This window comes from Oncorhynchus keta, chromosome 34, assembly GCF_023373465.1.
Source record: "Oncorhynchus keta strain PuntledgeMale-10-30-2019 chromosome 34, Oket_V2, whole genome shotgun sequence".
In the NCBI taxonomy this organism is placed as follows: Eukaryota; Metazoa; Chordata; class Actinopteri; order Salmoniformes; family Salmonidae; genus Oncorhynchus; species Oncorhynchus keta.
In genome coordinates this window covers 52,239,201-52,258,639 of record NC_068454.1, presented here as the reverse complement: position 1 = coordinate 52,258,639, position 19,439 = coordinate 52,239,201, and the positions used below count along the sequence as shown (strand labels likewise).

The 19,439-nt window shown below is 42.8% G+C and overlaps 2 protein-coding genes across 6 annotated transcripts in view; one reads left to right on the top strand and one right to left on the bottom strand.

The window, feature by feature from the left end:
- Positions 1-4,034, bottom strand: part of LOC118367257 (adenylate cyclase type 3-like) — a 32,537-nt gene extending 28,503 nt beyond the window's left edge. For 2 of the 3 annotated variants that reach the window (XM_035750519.2, XM_035750520.2), the window contains exons 1-2: positions 1,707-4,034; positions 273-422 (exon numbers count right to left, since the gene is read on the bottom strand). In XM_035750519.2, coding sequence (XP_035606412.1) covers positions 273-422; positions 1,707-2,381 — 825 coding nt within the window. In that variant the 5' untranslated portion in view covers positions 2,382-4,034. The remainder of the gene's footprint in view (positions 1-272; positions 423-1,706) is intronic. The other variant, XM_035750521.2, reaches the window with a different exon arrangement.
- A 2,442-nt stretch (positions 4,035-6,476) lies between these two features.
- On the top strand, positions 6,477-16,075 carry LOC118367256 (prolactin regulatory element-binding protein-like). 3 transcript variants are annotated; one of them, XM_035750518.2, is made up of 10 exons: positions 6,477-6,689; positions 7,697-7,873; positions 8,094-8,283; positions 8,653-8,903; positions 9,007-9,087; positions 9,229-9,356; positions 10,765-10,938; positions 14,643-14,715; positions 14,798-14,957; positions 15,053-16,075. In XM_035750518.2, the coding sequence occupies exons 2-10, from the start codon at positions 7,739-7,741 to the stop codon at positions 15,145-15,147; spliced, it is 1,287 nt and encodes a 428-aa protein (XP_035606411.1). In that variant the 5' UTR covers positions 6,477-6,689; positions 7,697-7,738; the 3' UTR covers positions 15,148-16,075. The 3 variants fall into 3 exon arrangements, with proteins under 3 accessions (XP_035606411.1, XP_035606409.1, XP_035606410.1); XM_035750516.2 differs by having other exon boundaries at positions 6,478-6,689; positions 8,650-8,903; XM_035750517.2 differs by having other exon boundaries at positions 6,685-6,810; positions 8,650-8,903.
- Positions 16,076-19,439: the final 3,364 nt, after the last annotated feature.

The following is a 19,439-nucleotide window of genomic DNA, read 5'->3' as shown; positions in this document are numbered from 1 at the left end:
AATTGAACTGTAGATACTAAGAATTGTGTTTAAATTCAATTTGGCTTCAACATAAAGACAACTGGTCTGAATCAGAATCACATACATTCAAACCAGGGCACTACTCTGGCACTGCCACACACTCCTTATTGCCCCCCCACATTCTCTAACATACCACTCAAACCTACTAACCTCTCACTTTTCACTCTCTGAATATGTTGTATATGCCCCTCTGTCCTCCCGCCATATGTTTTTGCCAACACTTCCTCCCTGTCTCAGTCTGTCAGTCTCACCTGTTGCTGGCTCTGTTCCTCCAGATTGAGTTTGACCTCCAGGGACTGCCGTGCTTCCAAGAAGGCTTTGCGGTGTTTCCGGTCTGCCATGTAGTAGGACATGACGCCCACAGTGATCGCACACACATAGATCACTATGTTGGCCAGCAGCTGGAGAACGCAACAGAGTCATTAGACACACACACAACACATGCACTATAAAATAAAATAAACACACAAACAGGCACGCACAGTAAGCCTTTAACTGTTAGTCTACACCTGTTGTTTATGAAGCATGTGACAAATACAAATTTGATTTGACATACGGACGCATGCACACTCTGAACCCTGTGGGCAGGACCCTTGTGTAGACTTATCACGATCTAGGCTAGTGGTATCTTACGGACTTTCTGCATTCATGAATGTGGCAGACAGGCAAAAAGAAACCAGCACTCTAAACTATTACCAAACTCGTAGAGGTTGCAGTGAGGTGGCTGCTGATGAGTTACATTTCAAACAAAGTTTGGATACTGCACTGTTTTTTCATTGAATAACATTTGGATTCGCCAAGACTGAAGCTCCGATAGGGGGGTTGGCCTTTTATTGGTCTGCCTGCCTCTCATTGGATTACTGTGAGATTATGATTAAAGAAGACATGAGCATACTGAGAACCAAAAACTGTGGACCTTTTGAGAACAGTATCGACAAATGACGAACCCACAGAGGCTTTTTTTTGTCATTGATAATTCTACCTCAGACTCTTTTAATTGTTAGGAGACACTCAAGCCTCAGTCTATTCTCAGCCTCTGCTCTGTCACTGAAATATTTGATACATTCAGCCTGTTTGTAGACTCACCAGTAATGCCTATTCATTGTAGATGCTATAAGACAATTACTTTTTATTTTTTATTTTTTTTTATTTCACCTTTATTTAACCAGGTAGGCTAGTTGAGAACAAGTTCTCATTTGCAACTGCGACCTGGCCAAGATAAAGCATAGCAGTGTGAACAGACAACACATGGGGCATAACGTGACATAAATAGTACATAGACTGGAGGCTAATCTTCTGCATGATAAAATTATTTCAACACACCATTTGATGTGATCAGGAAAGCTAGCATGACTTACCTGCACTGTCATTTGAACTATATCAGCCTCTTATTAAATCTACTGTATATAGCCTAGTAATTGCTCATTGTTCCTTGTGTTGCAAGTATGGCATGTTGCACTGTTCCTAGATATTTTATTTTATGAGCTACTACACAAGATCTGTTCACCCCTACTATCTACCCCCCCCCCACCTGCCTGTCTCCAACTCGCGTCCACCCACCCCAGGTGTTTTCTGAACCACTCTCACCCTCCACCTGCAACTTCAATCCCCATCACCCCTCACCCACTCCCATTGCAACTCATCCCCCACCCAAGGTGTGTCCTCAGCCCCATCCCCACTCTCACCTGTCTCCCGAGGGCAGCCCCCTGGATATCCTCCTGCTGCTGCTGTGCAATGGTGACCCCCAGCACCAGGGTGTGGACCCCGCATGACACGGATGTGATCAGCACAATGGGCGTGAGCCGCAAGGGCAGTGTCAGGAAGAAGGAAAAGCTAAAGAAGGCCTGCCAGCCCACTGTGTCACTGGCCTGGTGGAAGCGGGCATAGTTCAGGCCCAGGTAGCAGAAGATTTGGGCCGCTATGAGCACCCACAGGGCGTAGGGCACCACACGTCGTGAGATGCGGTCGGGTAGCAGGCTGTAGCAGCACAACACATAGAGTAGGATGTCTGATGCCAGGCCCACTGATGCCACCACCACAGAGGCCAGCTTTTCACCCGTGTAGACCACAGCGCACATGACAATGATGTAGCTGTCAAACAGGGCAGCAAACACAACCAGAACCAGCAGGGTTTCGTGTCGCTGCCGGCGGAAATAGGTCTGATAGAGGTTCTCCAGAGACTCGGGTGCAAAGGTGAGACGCATGAAGCGTGGTAGGCAGAGGCAGCACCCTTGGCTGCGAACCGTTACCTCGTGCGTGCGCCCCACGGCCTGGCCCGGGTCCGATGGTAGGGTCACAGAGCAGTCCGCCGAATACTCTGCTGAGTACTCCGGCTCTGAGAAGGCCCGGTTGCGAGGCATCGTGAATGCTGACTAAGTTTTGTATTCTTCCTGTGACCTCGTCGTAAAAAAAAAAGTGGGAATCTGTTTGTAGTTCTGCAGGTGTAAAATTCCTCAAGGTACTGTTGTAAGGTTCAAACGCAGGCCTACATCGTGCTCTCTCATCAGGTTCCCTTTTATTCTCCTGTGTGTAAACTGAACCCTTTGCCCTGAGGTGTCACAAATGTCCTTTAAATCACACGTAGTGTCTTGATTGTCAGGCCCTGCACTTTGGAATAGCTTTCCTCACATATTCGTTAGGTACACGTCTCTGACATTTACATTTAAGTCATTTAGCAGACGCTCTTATCCAGAGCGACTTATCTGACAGTGTCAGTTGATTCTGTCAGTTGATTCACCAATCCAATGTCCTCCAAATGTAGACTTAAGACAAAAGGAGATTTGAAGGGTCTCCTGGACCATGTTAATGTTCCTTAAGTGAGCCCATGGAAAACTCACAAAGAATAAAGTGAGGGCGATAATGTAGCTTTGTTTCTTTTCAAATGCAAAACTTTGCTTACATTGACACCCTTCTCTTTTATATTCATTGTATCAAGGTCAACACCATTGTTCACATGGGGTTTCCATGGTGAAAACTCAAAAGAAGTGAAGAATATGGGATACCGTTTGATCATGAATTGTGCCCCCCCCCACCTGAGATGTCACCTGACTAGCAATCCACGTTGGGAAAAAAAGGGATTTTTAAGAAAGTTACTGGGAAATATGGACAGCCTGTGCAAGTTGTGCAAAAGAGGCCTAGGTTCGTTTTTTCTTTGCAATTGACATACTGATACTGAGAGCAATGTCTGTCGTTCCCTACCAATATTTATCTTGATAAAACTGCGCCTCTGTCCTCAGTTAAGAATATCCCCGGAGAACTATGCGTGACTTCTGATTTTACAGCGCACACAGGAAATAGGCTACATGTTGCGCTCTATCAGAGAAAAAAAAAGATAGAACTTGTAAAATGGATGTCCAAAATGACACCATCGTGGCTATCCATTTAAAATACTTAACAGTATTTTTGCCCTATTATTAAGCAACGCGTTTTTCCAGCCTAAAGTACAGGGATATCATATTTCTTGCCCTCATTACACATATTGATGAGTTTGTTGCCTGTGATTTCAGGGTTAAATCGTTTGGCTATATTTCTATTTTGAAAAGGTGCTAGAGGACCGTTATTGTCATACCCATATAAATGATCGAATGACTGAAAACAATAAGCGTCATTATTTACCCATTCTGTATCCATTTAACATGTGTCGATGGCCAAAGATGAACGTGATCTTTCAATGTAGGTTTTCATTCTCCAGTGACTCGACGTTTGGCATCTCCTGTCAATCTATCCTTTTTAAGATGCCGCCTGTGAACAGAGATTTTGTACCAGATGATGTAAAAACCATCCGCATATTGTTGCATCCGTTTACCGAGCCATGGGGGAAAAAATACACTTTCGATCTCCTATAGGTGGTGCTCGCTCTTGTAAGGATTAGATGTCACTTGTAATCAAAACAGTGCATTTGGGGTGTTTGTTATAAGAATAACCTGAACATGTCCCTCTCGACGAGTAATAGACTACAATGGACTCTCGCCTTCTGCAGAAAACACGGAACAGCTCTGCTTTTTCGCCCTCGATCTTGACTTTCTACCCCCGATAAGCCCGCCCCCCTCTTTAGATCACCCACTCCCCTTGCTTCCCATGTACAAAGTCAGAATTAGGGACAGACAATTCCAAATAGGATAACTACATGTAAATAGCCTATGGTTATTCATTATGACTGGTCGAGCATGCTCTAATATGACACTTGATTTCATTTTATTGATTAATTGCCACTAAAGTTCGCATAGTGTTTTTCTGCCTCCTGGCCATACCACCACAACGTCTGAGCACATTAATTGACTCTGACCATTATCACATCAAATTATCTACTTCTATAGTTACATTTTAAAAAAGAACGAAAAAAAAGGTTGGAAGCCTGGGCCTACACCCAGATCCAACAAGCACCATGAAATAAATATACATGTCACTTGAACCAGTCTTTGAGAGGGAACAATTTATAGCTACTTATCGACAGCTGTTCCCCCATCAGCTTGAACAGTCCAAACAAGAGCAGCAGCCCACTACACAACATCAGTTTATTTTAGACACACACAACGCCCACCCTGTTTCAAATCAAAGGTTGCTTACACAATTTAGAAAATCTTACATTGGGTGAAGCAAACGCTCCTAACGATGCAGTAAAATGCCAAACAAAGTGTGTGTGGAGCAGGAACTGAGTCAAGTCCAGGGCTGACCTCCAGGGCTGTTCATGCACCATATGGCATCGTTCTTTTATTATTATTTTTTGATTATGAGATGTGTTCAGGTTGTTGTGTCTGGTCAGTTGTTTGTGTCCCAGAAACACTACTGGCTGTGCAGAACCTGCCCGAGACCGGCTTCTTTCGTTGACACCGCCATGAGACCTGTATTGATTATTCCACTGAAACCCTGTATTGAACGTGTGATCAATACCCAGACCATTGACAGTTTTTACTGGAAAAAAACTCATCGACAACATCTCCCTGCCTCTCAGGCCCAAATTGAACAATCATACCTGTATTCATCCCTCTATAGCTTGGGGTGTGTGATACCCAATATCACAGGGCCCACTGTCCTCTCCCTTGTTACTATGCTCCCCCCATAAACACCCCCTTGATTTTCCTTTGCCTCATTTAAAAAAAAAGTACATGATGTATCAATTTGAATGTTGTCAAGGAAGCAGAGGTTATAGGCCACGAGAACACGTGTGAACATATTTTTGAAGCTGTGCTAATCATGGAGAATTAACCCACCGTTACCTATATGTGCCTAGAGTGATGCAGCCAATTGAGAATAGATGAGGCTTGTAGGTAAACCTCTCTGTAAAAGTGATTCATTAATTGCTGGATTCCAAGACTGATGTTGCCTTGGAGAGACAGATTTCCCCAGAGAACAGCCAACAATAATTATTAAACGAGTGCTCTTTAGCGCCAGCAAAGGCTGAGGTAGGACAGATGGCGATGGTGTGCAAAATTAGACACAGGTTATGGGAGGCAATGGATTAGGGCACATCCTTTAACAGTTGACAGATGATTATGTAATGTCCTGATTTTATTCGGAGGCATAACAATTGATTGCTTTGCTAAAGCGGATTTTACAAGTCCGGTTTTCAGAATAATCTCTTCCATGTAACAAATGGGCAAGGGAAGGGAGTGACAAATGAAGCCTGTTTATTGTGTTTAACCATGTCTCTCATCATGTTTTCTCTAGATTCATAAATAAACATTGTCCTATGACAATATCACAATCATTCTCTCAGTATCACTGTGAATGCATGATTGTTTTAGAGAGAGACCATATTTTTCATCATCCCTCTCATGTGATTAAGCCGATACACTGTAACTCTTTGAATGACCCTTTTGGGCAGAATCAGAATAGGACATCAGATGTGCATATTGTTTCCCATGGCATTGGCCACAGAGGACAAAGAAGAAACCCATTATTTGCACAAGGAAAGTGTTATTATCAATACATTGTTTGGCCAATATAGGCCTGTGCAAATATTTTCTGCTGTCCATGATCTGCAGAAGGTTTTAGGTCTATGTAGAATAGAATACATCTATGTAAAACATGTGTTACAAATATTTGGCTCTTGTTTTGCAATGCTATTAAAATGTTTATTGTATTTAGCAAAAACAACAACAATACAGTTCAATCAATACAGTGTCACATAACAATGAGACAGAGGTTTCACCGGATATATCAATCTGAAGCATCCGGTAAGGATTTCCACTCACCACCAAATATGGTTATTAGAGGAAGCCCAGTGGCTAGCAGTGGGAGAAGATGGAAGTGAGATGGATTTTGGCCAAAGTTCTGCAAATTTTCTCATCGATTAAAACATTTAATCTTAGCACGGTTTTCTGTTCCCCAAAATATAATCTGTTACGAACAGAGTGGATCAAGTTTTGTAGACTTCACCTTATGCCAAAGTTAAAAAATAAATGTATAAAATGCGCTGTTTAGTAGAGTAAGGGCGAATTGAGTTATTGAGCACGCGCACTTCACAGAGTAGGCGTTCCCTAAGGGGAATATGCAAATGATGCACGCTGCTGACGTGTTTGTAGGGAAGTAGCAAGCTGGCTACCGAGCTAGCAACTTCAGCGTTATTTTCATTAGACGTGTGCAGCCAGTGACAGCTCATCATGGGAATAATAGCCAACGAGTTGAAATAATTGGCGTCAGGAGAGAAATCGGAGCAGAGTACACAGGTGGAGTTTGCAAGACCTCAAATATATATATTGGCATCCACTACACCATTCATGCTCGAGTAGCTAATGGTTGGAGGGCATGCTAAAAGCTTAGATGGCGAGTTAGCTATCTGGATAAACGGTATTGTTCACATGTATGGTGCAGTGACTATTGCTGAGATTTCCAGATTATGTAGCTAGCTAGCAAGACTTTCGCGATGGGATGTTTAGCGAACTAACATTAAAAGAACAACACCTGTTCCAGTTAGTTACTAAACCATGTAGCAAGCGCGTTAGGCTTGCCAGGCAGAAGATACCATCCCTACCGTTACTCTTGTTTACACTTGAGATCATATGTCATGATATTATTCTTATTATTTTATTACCTCATTGTAGGAATGGGATATGCCACTGTACTCCAAATGTTACCTTTATCCACACTGCTCCATCGAGAAGATTGAAATACTGCCAGTTTCCAGAAAACGTCACTTTTCATCTTCAGCTAGCCGAAAATAAGTTTCCCAGGAAAACTAGCAGTATTTCAATATTCTCAATGGTGCAGTATGGATAAAGGTACAATCTGGAGTACAGTGGCGTATCCCATCCCTGCATTGAGGTATGTTTTCCGACCCATATCTCCCCCCGGCTCCATAGTGTCTTAATGTAACCGTTATTGTGTTCCGCCCTCAATGCGGCTCAGTGTAAACACGTGTAATGGTAGGGTCAGTATCTTCTAAAACAGGAAAAATATGTGTACTGTCTTAATACACAATTGTCCACCACCATTTTCGGACAATTTAGGATGTTGCAAACCGCGTTCAGCCAAGGGTGTGCAACATCCTAAATTGTCTGAAATTTGTATTTAACTTCTGGCTTCCCATGGACTGTTTTGTGCAACCAAATACAATTGAAAGCAACGCTAGTGTATGTAAGTACGCCAGCATTGCTAAAAGCAAGGATCTAGCTACCATTGTCTAATTATGTGTTTTTGATTTGTATTTTGAGTTCTCATGCATCTGTTTCTACAGACAAGGAATTTGCCGTGAAGTGGATTGATTCCTTCAAGGGCCATGGGCAAATGGAGGATGCCAGACCTGTATAGGGCCCCCTTCCCCCTCTACACAATCAAAGTCGACCCCAAAACAGGATGGGTGATCACTGCAGGAGGGGGAGGTGCTTCCAAGACGGGCATAAAGAATGCAGTGGTAAGCTACTGAATGTTTAGGTGATCATGTAATGGTTCTGCTCTATGGGCACAATCTCTCATTTTCTAGTCTTTTCACAACTTTTTACATTACAGAATACATGCAAGTGTGAAAATGCAGAAACATTGTAGATGTGTGATTCAGCATGTATTTTGATCTAATTAAATCTGAGGAATGTTGTACCATATTTGTTAAGTTAAGTTGGGACTGTCTTTTTCAGCACTTCCTGGGTTTGGAGTTGGTAGGAGACCAGCACTGTGCCACCCTGGTGCACTCTCATGATACTGACACGCGTGCTACCATGAACCTGGCAATAGGCGGGGATGTGATCGCCGCAGGGCAGGATGGCAGATGCAGCCTCATGCGCTTCAGACAACGCCAGACCAGGGGCAAGGCCGCAGCCAAGGACGGTAAAGGAAGGAACACCCCCAAAAAAACATACCATTCACTTTTATAAACCTCTTTATATACAAAGTTCAAATTATCTTTGCAGATACATTTACTGTAACGTCAATCCAATCTTACATTTAGTCTATTACATCTGTGTTTCTCAATCCTGGTCCTGGTGACCCAAAGGTCTGCACATTATTATTTTTGCCCTAGCCCTAACACACTTAATTCATCTAATCAACTCGTCATCAAGCCTTTGATTATTTAAATCACGTCTGTTTGTGGTAGGGGGGGGGGGTTAAAATGTGCACCCCTTTGGGTCCCAAAGAGAATGATTGGGCAACACTGCCTAACATGAACACATCACTACGCCCCTTATTTTCCAGCAGGGGGTGGCAGTGAGCAGGGTGCAGCTAGGAGACGAGCTGGGAAAGGGGGTAAGGGTAGTGAGGGAGCTGCTGCTGCTAGGGGCAATGTGTCTGAGATGAAGGATAACACCACCCAGATCTCTGTTGACACGTTTGGGGAGGTGCAGTCGGACCTCAACCCCCAGGACCCGCTCCAGAAGTGTGTGAGGTTCAGTCCCGATCTCAGCCTCCTACTGACTGGCGGAACAGACGGACACATCAGAGTGTGGGAAGTGAGTTTAAGTTATACCAAAATGGCTGCCATGTTGAGACTTCTCCCCAATTGTTACTGTGCAGGTTTTGAGCTTGACTGTAATGCCTAAGCTCTTTCACCAGTACCCCTCCTTAAAAGAGAAGTTGGACTTCAAAGCCCATGAGGGGGAAATTGAAGACTTGGACATCAGTCCGAATAACAAGGTACTAACCAGCTAATAAGTATATGATCTCGATGTCTGTCTGTCTGTTGGAATCACAGTAATAAAGAGGTTATAAACATCATGTGCAAGCTAAACTGGTAAGTGTTTTCTGACCTGTGTGTTATTTTGTGTTTCTATGTAGCACCTTGTGACAGTGGGCCGGGACTTTGCCTGCAGTATATGGAGTGGCAACCAGCTGGCCATGAGCCTCTGTTGGCATGAGAAGATGCCTCAGATAGCAGCAAAGTCATACCGCTATATGGCTTGCAGGCAAGCACATACCCCTTTCTCCTACGAATATTCACATACCCTGTAACATCACTGACATATAGCTCTGGTCCCACTAGCATACCACATGAACTCAGCAAAAAAAGAAACGTCCTCTCACTGTCAACTGCATTTATTTTCAGCAAACATAACAAGGTGTAAATATTTGTATGACCATAACAACATTGAACAACAGACATGAACTGAACAAGTTCCACAGACATGTGACTAACAGAAATGGAATAATGTGTCCCTGAACAAAGGGGGGTCAAAATCAAAAGTAATAGTCTATATCTGGTGTGGCCACCAGCTGCATTAAGTACTGCAGTGCATCTCCTCATGGACTGCACCATGGCAGAACACTGACATTCCTGTCTTGCAGGAAATCACACACAGAACGATCAGTATGGCTGGTGGCTTTGTCATGCTGGAGGGTCATGCCAGGATGAGCCTGCAGGAAGTGTACCACAATGAGGGAGGAGGATGTCTTCCCCTGTGCGCTGCGGTTGCCTGCAATGGCAACAAGCTCAGTCTGATGATGCTGTGACACACTGCCCCACACCATGACGGACCCTCCACCTCCAAATCGATCCCACTCCAGAGTACAGGCCTCGGTGTGCCGCTAATTCCTTCGACGATAAACGCGAATCCGACCATCACCCCTGGTGAGACAAACTGTGACTCGTCAGTGAAGAGCACTTTTTGCCAGTCCTGTCTGGTCCAGCGACTTTGTTGCTGGTGATGTCTGGTGAGGACCTGCCTTACAACAGGCCTACAAGCCCTCAGTCCAGCCCCTCTCAGCCTATTGCGGACAGTTTGAGCACTGATGGAGGGATTGTGCGTTCCTGGTGTAACTCGGGCAGTTGTTGTTGCCATCCTGTATCTGTCCCGCAGGTGTGATGTTTGGATATTCCGATCCTGTGCAGGTGTTACACGTGGTCTGCCACTGCGAGGATGATCAGCTGTCCGTACTGTTTCCCTGTAGCGCTGTCTTAGGAGTCTCACAGTAGGGATATTGCAATTTATTGCCCTGGCCACATCTGAGGTCCTCATGCCTCCTTGCAGCATGCCTAAGGCACGTTCATGCAGATGAGCAGGGACCCTGGACAGCTTTCTTTTGGTGTTTTTCAGAGTCAGTAGAAAGGCCTCTCTAGTGTCCTAAGTTTTCATAACTGTGACCTTAATTACCTACCGTCTGTAAGCTGTTAGTTTCTTAACGACTGTTCCACAGGTGCATGTTCATTAATTGTTTATGGTTCATTGAACAAGCATGGGAAACTGTGTTTAAACCCTTTACAATGAAGATCTGTGAAGTTATTTGTATTTTTATGAATTATTTTTGAAAGACAGAGGTCCTGAAAAAGGGATGTTTCTTTTTTTGCTGAGTTTGTTTTTTTGCTCTCCCGTGTAGGTTTGGAAAAGTCGAGGACCAGAAAGACACCCTGAGGCTCTACACTGTCCAGATCCCCCACAAACGAGACAGAAAACCTCCACAATGCTACCTCTCTAAATGGGACAGCCAGAACTTCCTACCCATGCTGACGAACCCCTGCGGCACTGAGGTCATCTCCACCCTGGCTGTCAGGTGAGGAAGGATGGAGAGGATACCTAGGATTCAATTAATCTTTCCTTTGATTATCTGCATCCTATTTCCTTTGCCCCCTTCTGAGCCGTATTGGAGAATGTCCCTCCCCTCAGACCTTCTTTTCCAATGCATTTTGAGAAGGTGAGGAGGAAAATCATAAAGGATGCGAGGAATTGAGCAAAGATGAATTAAGAAAGAGCCTTATTTGTTAATCGCTGATAAGGTCGCTTAACTGCTCATTGCAGGTATTTCTTTGACGTTACTGTATCATAAATGTAGGGCCGGCGATATGGCCAAAATATAATTTCACAATATTTTTCACATTTATGTTTTTGAATATTAACATTTCTAAATTTGTTTTATGAGTTGTGCATGATCATAGGGTGGCTACACATGAAGTTATTTTCAAAGGGGCTTTCTCTAGTCTGTACAATCAAACAAACCAAAAGTTGATCTATTTTTACATCATTTCCACAATGCCAATGCGCAAAAAAACCCAAGGCCTTGTGTTTTTCTCTAAATATTGCAATTGTGATTTGACTTGCGATTTAGAGCAAAACACTCGGGTGAACTGTTATAATCATAGAATAATCATTCTATTTCCAATTCTGCACTCACTGGAGAGTTTATTAGGTACATCACCCTGTTCACGAAAATTGGATTGCTCCTACATACAGTGAGTTATGCGGCCGTGACTTGCAATATAAAGCAGGCAGACCGGCATCGAGGCTTCCAGTTACTGTTCGATTGAACGTTAGAATGGGCAAAACGAGGGACCTACAGTTGAAGTCAGAAGTTTACGTACACTTAGGTTGGAGTCATTAAAACATTTTTTTTTCTACCACTCCACACATTTCTTGTTAACAAACTATAGTTTTGGCAAGTCGGTTAGGACATATACTTTAATGACACACGTCATTTTTCCAACAATTGTTTACAGACAGATTAATTCACTTATAATTCACTGTATCACAATTCCAGTGAGTAAGACATTTACATACACTACGTTGACTGTGCTTTTAATCAGCTTGGACAATTCCAGAAAATGATGTCATGGCTTTAGAAGCTTCTGATAGGCTAATTGACATAATTTGAGTCAATTGGAAGTGCACCTGTGGATGTATATCAAGGCCTACCTTCATACTCAGTGCCTCTTTGCTTGACATCGTAGGAATATCAAAGGAAATCAGCCAAGACCTCGGGATATTTTTTTTTAAGACCTCCAAGTCTGGTTCATCCTTTGGAGCAATTTCCAAATGCCTGAAGGTACCACGTGTACTATTTTTTTTTTGTACAGATGAACAAGTATAAACACCATGGGACCACGCAGCCGTCATACTGCTCAGGAAGGAGACGTGTTCTGTCTCCTAGAGATTAACATACTTTTGTGTGAAGTGCAAATCACTCCCAGAACAACAGTTAAGGACCTTGTGAAGATGCTGGAGGAAACGGGTACAAAAGGATCTATATCCACAGTAAAAACGAGTCCTATATTGACATAACCTGATAGGCCGCTCAGCAAGGAAGCCACTGCTCCAAAACCGCCATAAAAAAGCCAGACTACGGTTTGCAACTACATGGGGACAAAAATCGTACTTTTTGGAGAAATGTCCTCTGGTCTGATGAAACAAAAATAGAACTGTTTGGCCATAAGGACCATCATAATGTTTGGAGGAACTAGGGGGAAGCTTGCAAGCCAAAGAACACCATCCCAACCGTGAAGCACGGGGGTGGCAGCATCATGTTGTGGGGGTGCTTTGCTGCAGGAGTGGCTGGTGCACTTCACAAAATAGATGGTTTCATGAGGAATGAAAATTATGTCGATATGTTGAAGCAACATTACAAGACATAAGTCAGGAAGTTGAGGCTTGGTAGCAAATGGGTTTTCCAAATGGACAATGACCCAAAGCATACTTCCAAAGTTGTGGCAAAATGGCTTAAGGACAACAAAGTCAAGGTATTGGAGTGGCCATCACAAAGCCTTGACCTCAAACCTATAGAAAATATGTGGGCAGAACTGAAAAAGCGTGTGTGAGCAAGGAGGCCTACAAACCTGACTCAGTTACACCAGCTCTGTCAGGAGGAATGGGCCAAAATTCACCCAACTTATTGGGAGAAGCTTGTGGAAGGCTACCTGAAACGTTTGACCCAAGTTAATCAATTTAATGGCAATGATACCAAATACTAATTGAGTGTATGTAAACTTCTGGCCCACTGGGAATCTGATGAAATAAATAAAAGCTGAAATAAATAATTCTCTGTACTATTATTCTGACTTTTCACATTCTTAAAATAGTGGTGATCCTAACTGACCTAAAACTGGGAAATTTTACTAGATTAAATGTCAGGGATTGTGAAAAACTGTCTTTTAATGTATTTGGCTAAGGTTTATGTAAACTTCCGACTTCAACTGTAAGTTACTTTTGTAGCTTGGTTTATCGTCGGTGCCAGGTACTCAGTGTCTCAAACGTCCGCCCTCCTGGGCTTTTCACGCACGATATTGTCTAGGGTTTACCGAGAATGGATGTTTGTTGCAACAGTCATGTGAAACAGCTCGTTGATGAGAAAGGTTGAAGGAAAATGGCAAGAATCTCGCACTCTTAACAAATAACGGCGCAGTACAACAGTGGTGTGCAATGGCAACTCGGAACGCACAACTCGTCAAGCCTTCTCATGGATGGGCTATTGCACCAGACGACCACACCGGGTTCCACTCCTATCAGCTAAAAACAAGAAAAAGCGGCCACGCGATCGCCAACATGGGACAATTGAGGAGTGGAAAAACATTGCCTGGTCTAACGAATGTTGTTGCGTCATGCTGATGGCAGAGTCCGGATGTAAATGTAATCCATGGACTCGTCCTGCCTGGTGTCAACGGTACAGGCTGTTGGTGGTGGTGTACTGGTGTGGGGATTTTTTTGTTGTTGTCAAACAATAGGTCCCTTGATAACAACATGCTGATTTAGGCCTACACCATCACTGGTGTCAGGCTATATTTGCTCTAACTCAATACATTTATTAGCTATCCAATTCCCCCCACATCTTTCTAAGAAAATAAACTGGCTGTTTGCAGACATTAAGATGCACAAATTAATAGTGTATTTCTAGAATGCTTATATTAACAGGCAATGTGGAAAGCAGTGTCACTGTCATCAACATATTGTTGCATCATTGACCATGCAGACTGAAGAGAGAATCGGGGTGGCGGGTAGCCTAGTGGTTAGAGCGTTGGACTAGTAATCAAAAGGTTGCAAGATCGAATCCCCGAGCTGCCAGGGTAAACATATGTTGTTCTTCCCCTGAAGGCAGTGTTCCTAGGCCGTCATTGAAAATAAGAATTTCTTTAACTGACTTGCCTAGTTAAATAAAGGTTAAAAAAATGTTTTTTAAACTGTCAGCAAATGATCTCGTGGTCTAACATCAACTTATCTCCTTCAGTGACTGGGCAGAGCTTGGGGAGAGAGATGACTCAAGTAGTGGAGTAAACTATAAAAACGAGGTGGTGTATCACATTTAATGAACCAAACATTGAAATACCGTTACAGAAGGATAAGTAAAAACTCAAACTGGTCTGTGCATCAATACTGATATATATTAAAATAGGGTATACCACCTAGCCCCGAATAAGTGTTTGTATTAGATATTTGTTCTTTCCTGTTAACCAGAGTCAGTGGCTCCTTTTTTGTTCTCGCTGTGTTCCACAGTGACTCTGGAACCTTTCTTGGCCTTGGGACAGTGACGGGATCAGTAGCAATCTATATCGCCTTTTCACTACAGGTAGACAGACACACACACACACACAATAATTAGCTTCCTTAGCATATCCCTGTGTAACTCCCTATTTATCTGGTCTCTGTAGAAGTTGTACTATGTGCAGGAGTCCCACGGCATTGTGGTGACCGATCTGGCTTTCCTGCCTGACACTCCCAAAGGCCAGAGCCTCAAAGGGAACAACGAGGCAGCCATGTTGAGTGTGGCTGTGGACTGCCGCTGTCAGATGCACACTGTACGCAACCGAAGTAAGTGGTTTGAATTGGTAGCATTGATTTTAGCATTGTGAGTAGTATTGTCTTTTCCCTCACCCTCCTTCGTTCTCTCTCTCTCTGCATCCCAGGATCCTTCCCTATCTGGCTGGTGCTGTTCTTCTGTGGCCTCATGGTGGTGGGAGCTGTCCTGCTCCTGCAGCACCTCTTCCCAGGATTCATTTAGACATTGACAGGAGTTAAGGAGAAGGAAAGAATCAGACTGCCCTACAACCACTACTAGCCCTACAATCTTCAACAACAACAACCTCCGAGGAACCCACCCTGACACCACTCAATCCTGGAACACGCATCGATCTCCTACCTATAGCCATCGTACCACACTTAACCAAACCGTGGAACATTTTAACCACACTTGCCCAACCCTGGACTACATCTACTATAGCCATTTACTCCCTCTTAACCCAGCAAGATTCCCTGCATCAATTACTATACCCGTAACCAATATTTGTATCCCCCATCCTTCCCTGTCACCCCTTGTCCTGATTCAGGACTACCCCCCCGTGAACCATCTGTGCTCCTTCCACCCCAATTCTGTGAGACACAAGATTTATTTTCTTTTTTTCTTGATCTGTATCAATATTCTTTTTGCTTTTATACCATGGTGGGGAGTTAAAGGCTCAACTTCAGGTCTATATCATCATGAATGTGCAAGGGGTTGGGCCTTTGTTATCATAGCTATTTAAGAAATAATTTAAAATGATAAATATACTTAAATCATTGCTCTTCTATCAGTTTCCATCTGTCCTGTGCATACATAAACACACACTTGTAATTTTAGTTGGTTGGATAACATTTCTGTGTGGATTTTCTATACCAGTTTCCAGTGAGGCCTGTGTTTCCTGCTTTGTCCACTAGTTGGCATCATTGACCAAATGTCTATCTAATGTTGTTCATCCCAGACTGGGAAGCAGGCCAGGCATCATGACCTTCAGGAAAAACTAAATCAATTAGGTTGGTGGACTCCCCTTTAGCTCCATTTCCAATGTTGAAAGACCTGCCAATTTGAGTTCTGCTCTGAAGGCACCTGTATAGGATCTCTAATCGTCTCCTTTCAGGCCTATTTCGACATTAAACCAGATTGACAGATGGAAGGGTGGTCTTTTTTTCTGCTCCACACAGCTCCGTAGATGTGTTTGTGTACAACCATTCAGTCTGGGCCCAGGGCTTGCTCTGATTCGTCAGAGCTGGACCAACTGATTCATGTTAATGGTCTAGTCACTCACGTGACATTTTAACACAAGTTAGCTAAGAGAACGAGATAATGATCCTAAATAAAAGATGAGGCAGGCTATGATCCAGTGTATGTGATGGTTTTCTGTGTCCTGCAGAGTATACATACTGTATATCAGCATTGTATGGTCTTTTGTAGCATGGAATTCAAGATTCTTGCACGTTCTCGACCAAAGCACCATGGAGAGTGCTTGGTTTGGTTCAAATGGCCGACTAACACTATCATCAAGCTGTATAGTTCATCTGTGTTTGTTTCAACCAATTAAACACTTTATTGGAATCTCTTTTGTCGAGGCTTAATGGCCTTCAACTAAAGAGCTTTAATGACTTTCTCTTCCGCTTTCTTCACACTCTTTAAAATAATGCCACCAGCCCGTTTGGGTACCTGACTATGTAACAGCTTGGTTCTGGCCCCTAGTCTCACCACCATTCCTCTACATGCCTGGCCTAAGCACTTGCGTTGTTGCAGAGATGGAAAGGTTGCTGTGATACACTGGGACGTGCTCATTAAGCACCGAATGGAACACAACGGACTAAAACAGGGAGGGTCTACATGGACTTATCCAATAAGAAAGTTGAATTTTAGTTTCCCATTGCAAAACTTATTTTTTAAATGATTACCCTTCTTGAACCCTGGGGCATAATAGTAGGGTACAAGGTTGAAAATATTGGATATACAAATTAGAGGTATAGAATGGACATTATCTACTGTGAACTTTGCAATCTGGGACATTTTAAATGTTTGGTCCCACCAGTTCACATAACCTTTATAGGTGCTTTGCCAGTGACAACAAAGACACTTCTTGAGGGAACAAGAAACCTTGAGGCATGCATTGCTGGCATGTTGGCTGCAATATTGTTTGGCTTTGGCATACACGGCACACTGGATGGGATTTTAGCCTTAAACCAGCCAATAGTTGGACTACAATTTGTTTGATCAGAATTGACTTGCCAATTTTCCTCCCTCAACATCAAGGCCTCTGATGGGTAGAATGTCAAGGAGTGTGGACTCTCTACCTCTTCAATTTCTGTTACAGCAGCAGTGTGTCATTTGTACACTCTCAAAAACAAACAGGTAGAATATACCCTTTTTTAAAGGTCGAATGCAGCCGGTTTTATTTCAATATCAAATCATTTCTGGGTAACAATTAAGTAACTTACAGGGATTGTTTTCAATTAAAATTATCAAAAATAAACAAAATTTGCTTCTTAGCAAAGATGCATTTCTCAAGCAAGAATTTTGTTAGGACTGTCTGGGAGTGGTCTGATTGGGGAAGGGAAAACGAGCTGTTCTTGGCAGAAAGGTTTGGAACTCTCTTATTGTTCTATTAACCAGGCAGGCCAAAACTCCATCCCACCAAAACAGTCAGAAATTCTAGACAATCTTTTCAAACAGCTCTTACAGGTAGCCTAGTGGTTAGAGCATTGGGCCAGTATCAAAAGGCTGCTAGATCAAATCCCTGAGCTGACAAGGTAAACATCTGTCGTTCTGCCACTGAACAAGGCAGTTGACCCACTGTTCCTAGGCTGCCATTCTAAATAAGCATTTGTTCATAACTGACTTGTCTAGTTGAATAAAGGTTAAATAAAAAAGGGTATTATCATTTTCACAATATTATAGTATATACAGTATAAAACACAGGAATATCACATTTTTGATTGCACTGGGCATTTAAAGAGATTCTCTGGTACTTTTGTATACTTTTTAGCCAGTAGTTCTGAAAGTAGTCCCCGAAAAATGTGTACTACATTTACATTTAAGTCATTTAGCAGACGCTCTTATCCAGAGCGACTTACAAATTGGTGCATTCACCTTATGACATCCATGTGCAGATATGTGCAACCACCTCATTGCTCTCTCTCTCTCTCTCTCTAATGTATACTGACTGAGTCGTTGGGCCCTTCCTGCAACCTCATTTGATAATGCTGGGCAGGCCTCCTGCTAGCTGTCACTCAAATGCGAGGGGCTGAAGCTCATTGGCTAGAACACAAATTGCATGGGGGCTGTCCCATATGGGGGAAAGTAGGGAAAATGACACAGGACAACTTCAAGAAAAAGTTGTGGCTAATTGAGGTAAGACAGTCATTCTGCAAGTTGATTATGAATGTGTAACAAGGTTGGTTACGTATTTATTTGATTTTTTATTTCACCTTTATTTAACCAGGTAAGCTCGTTGAGAACAAGTTCTCATTCACAACTGCGACCTGGCCAAGATAAAGCAAAGCAGTGCGACACAAACAACAACACAGAGTTACACATGGAATAAACAAGCGTACAGTCAATTACACAATAGAAAAAAAGAAGTCTATATACAGTATTCATTTTGGTTGGTTGAATTTACATATCAATGAGGTGTTATGCCATTGGTCATGCTTGCAGATAGGGGGAGATCGCAAATTTAAATTCTTCCCACTCTGATATTGACATTCAAGTGGTAGGTCACTTTCTGAAGTACTGTATTCTATTTTCATATTTATATGTGTATGAGTTCACTATGCACATGTCCTGATGTGTATATACAGTATATATGTGTATGGTACCTGTTAGACATTGGGGGCATCCTATGATCTGCTTTTGTATGTTATTGCTGTAAGAGCGAGTTAGCTAGCATGCTCTAATTGTAATGGTCACGTTAGCTCCCTGCTAATTCAGTTATTTCCATTCTAACAGACAAATCACAAATCTACAGCCATCAACATACTGTTGTCCTGCACATCTAATGTGCTTCCTTGTGTCTATTGTCAGAATAAACACAAATCAAATCATTACATCTAATGTGCTTCCTTTGTACTATTTTTGTCATTGTTATGTTTGATTTCAATATACCCAGACTAATATTGACATGCAAGTGACAAATCAAGAAATCTACATCCATAAATATATTGTTGTCCTGCACTTCTAATGCTCTTCCTTGTGTCTATTGTCAGAATCAACACAAATCAAATGGCATCGCTAGCTGGACAGTCACACGCTCTGGATAAGAGCGTCTGCTAAATGACTTAAATGTAAATGTAATGATCACATCTGTTACACTACTGGTGCCGAGACCAGTCATCTTGTCTTCGCTGGACAGCTGCTACACATGTATGAACTACACCCAATCAAATTAGATTTTTTGCCTACATATATTCAGCAGATACTATTGTGTGTGTAGCGAAATGCTTGTGTTCCTACCTCCTGCAGCTCCAGCAGTATGAACTAGACATTGACACATCCAGCCCAAA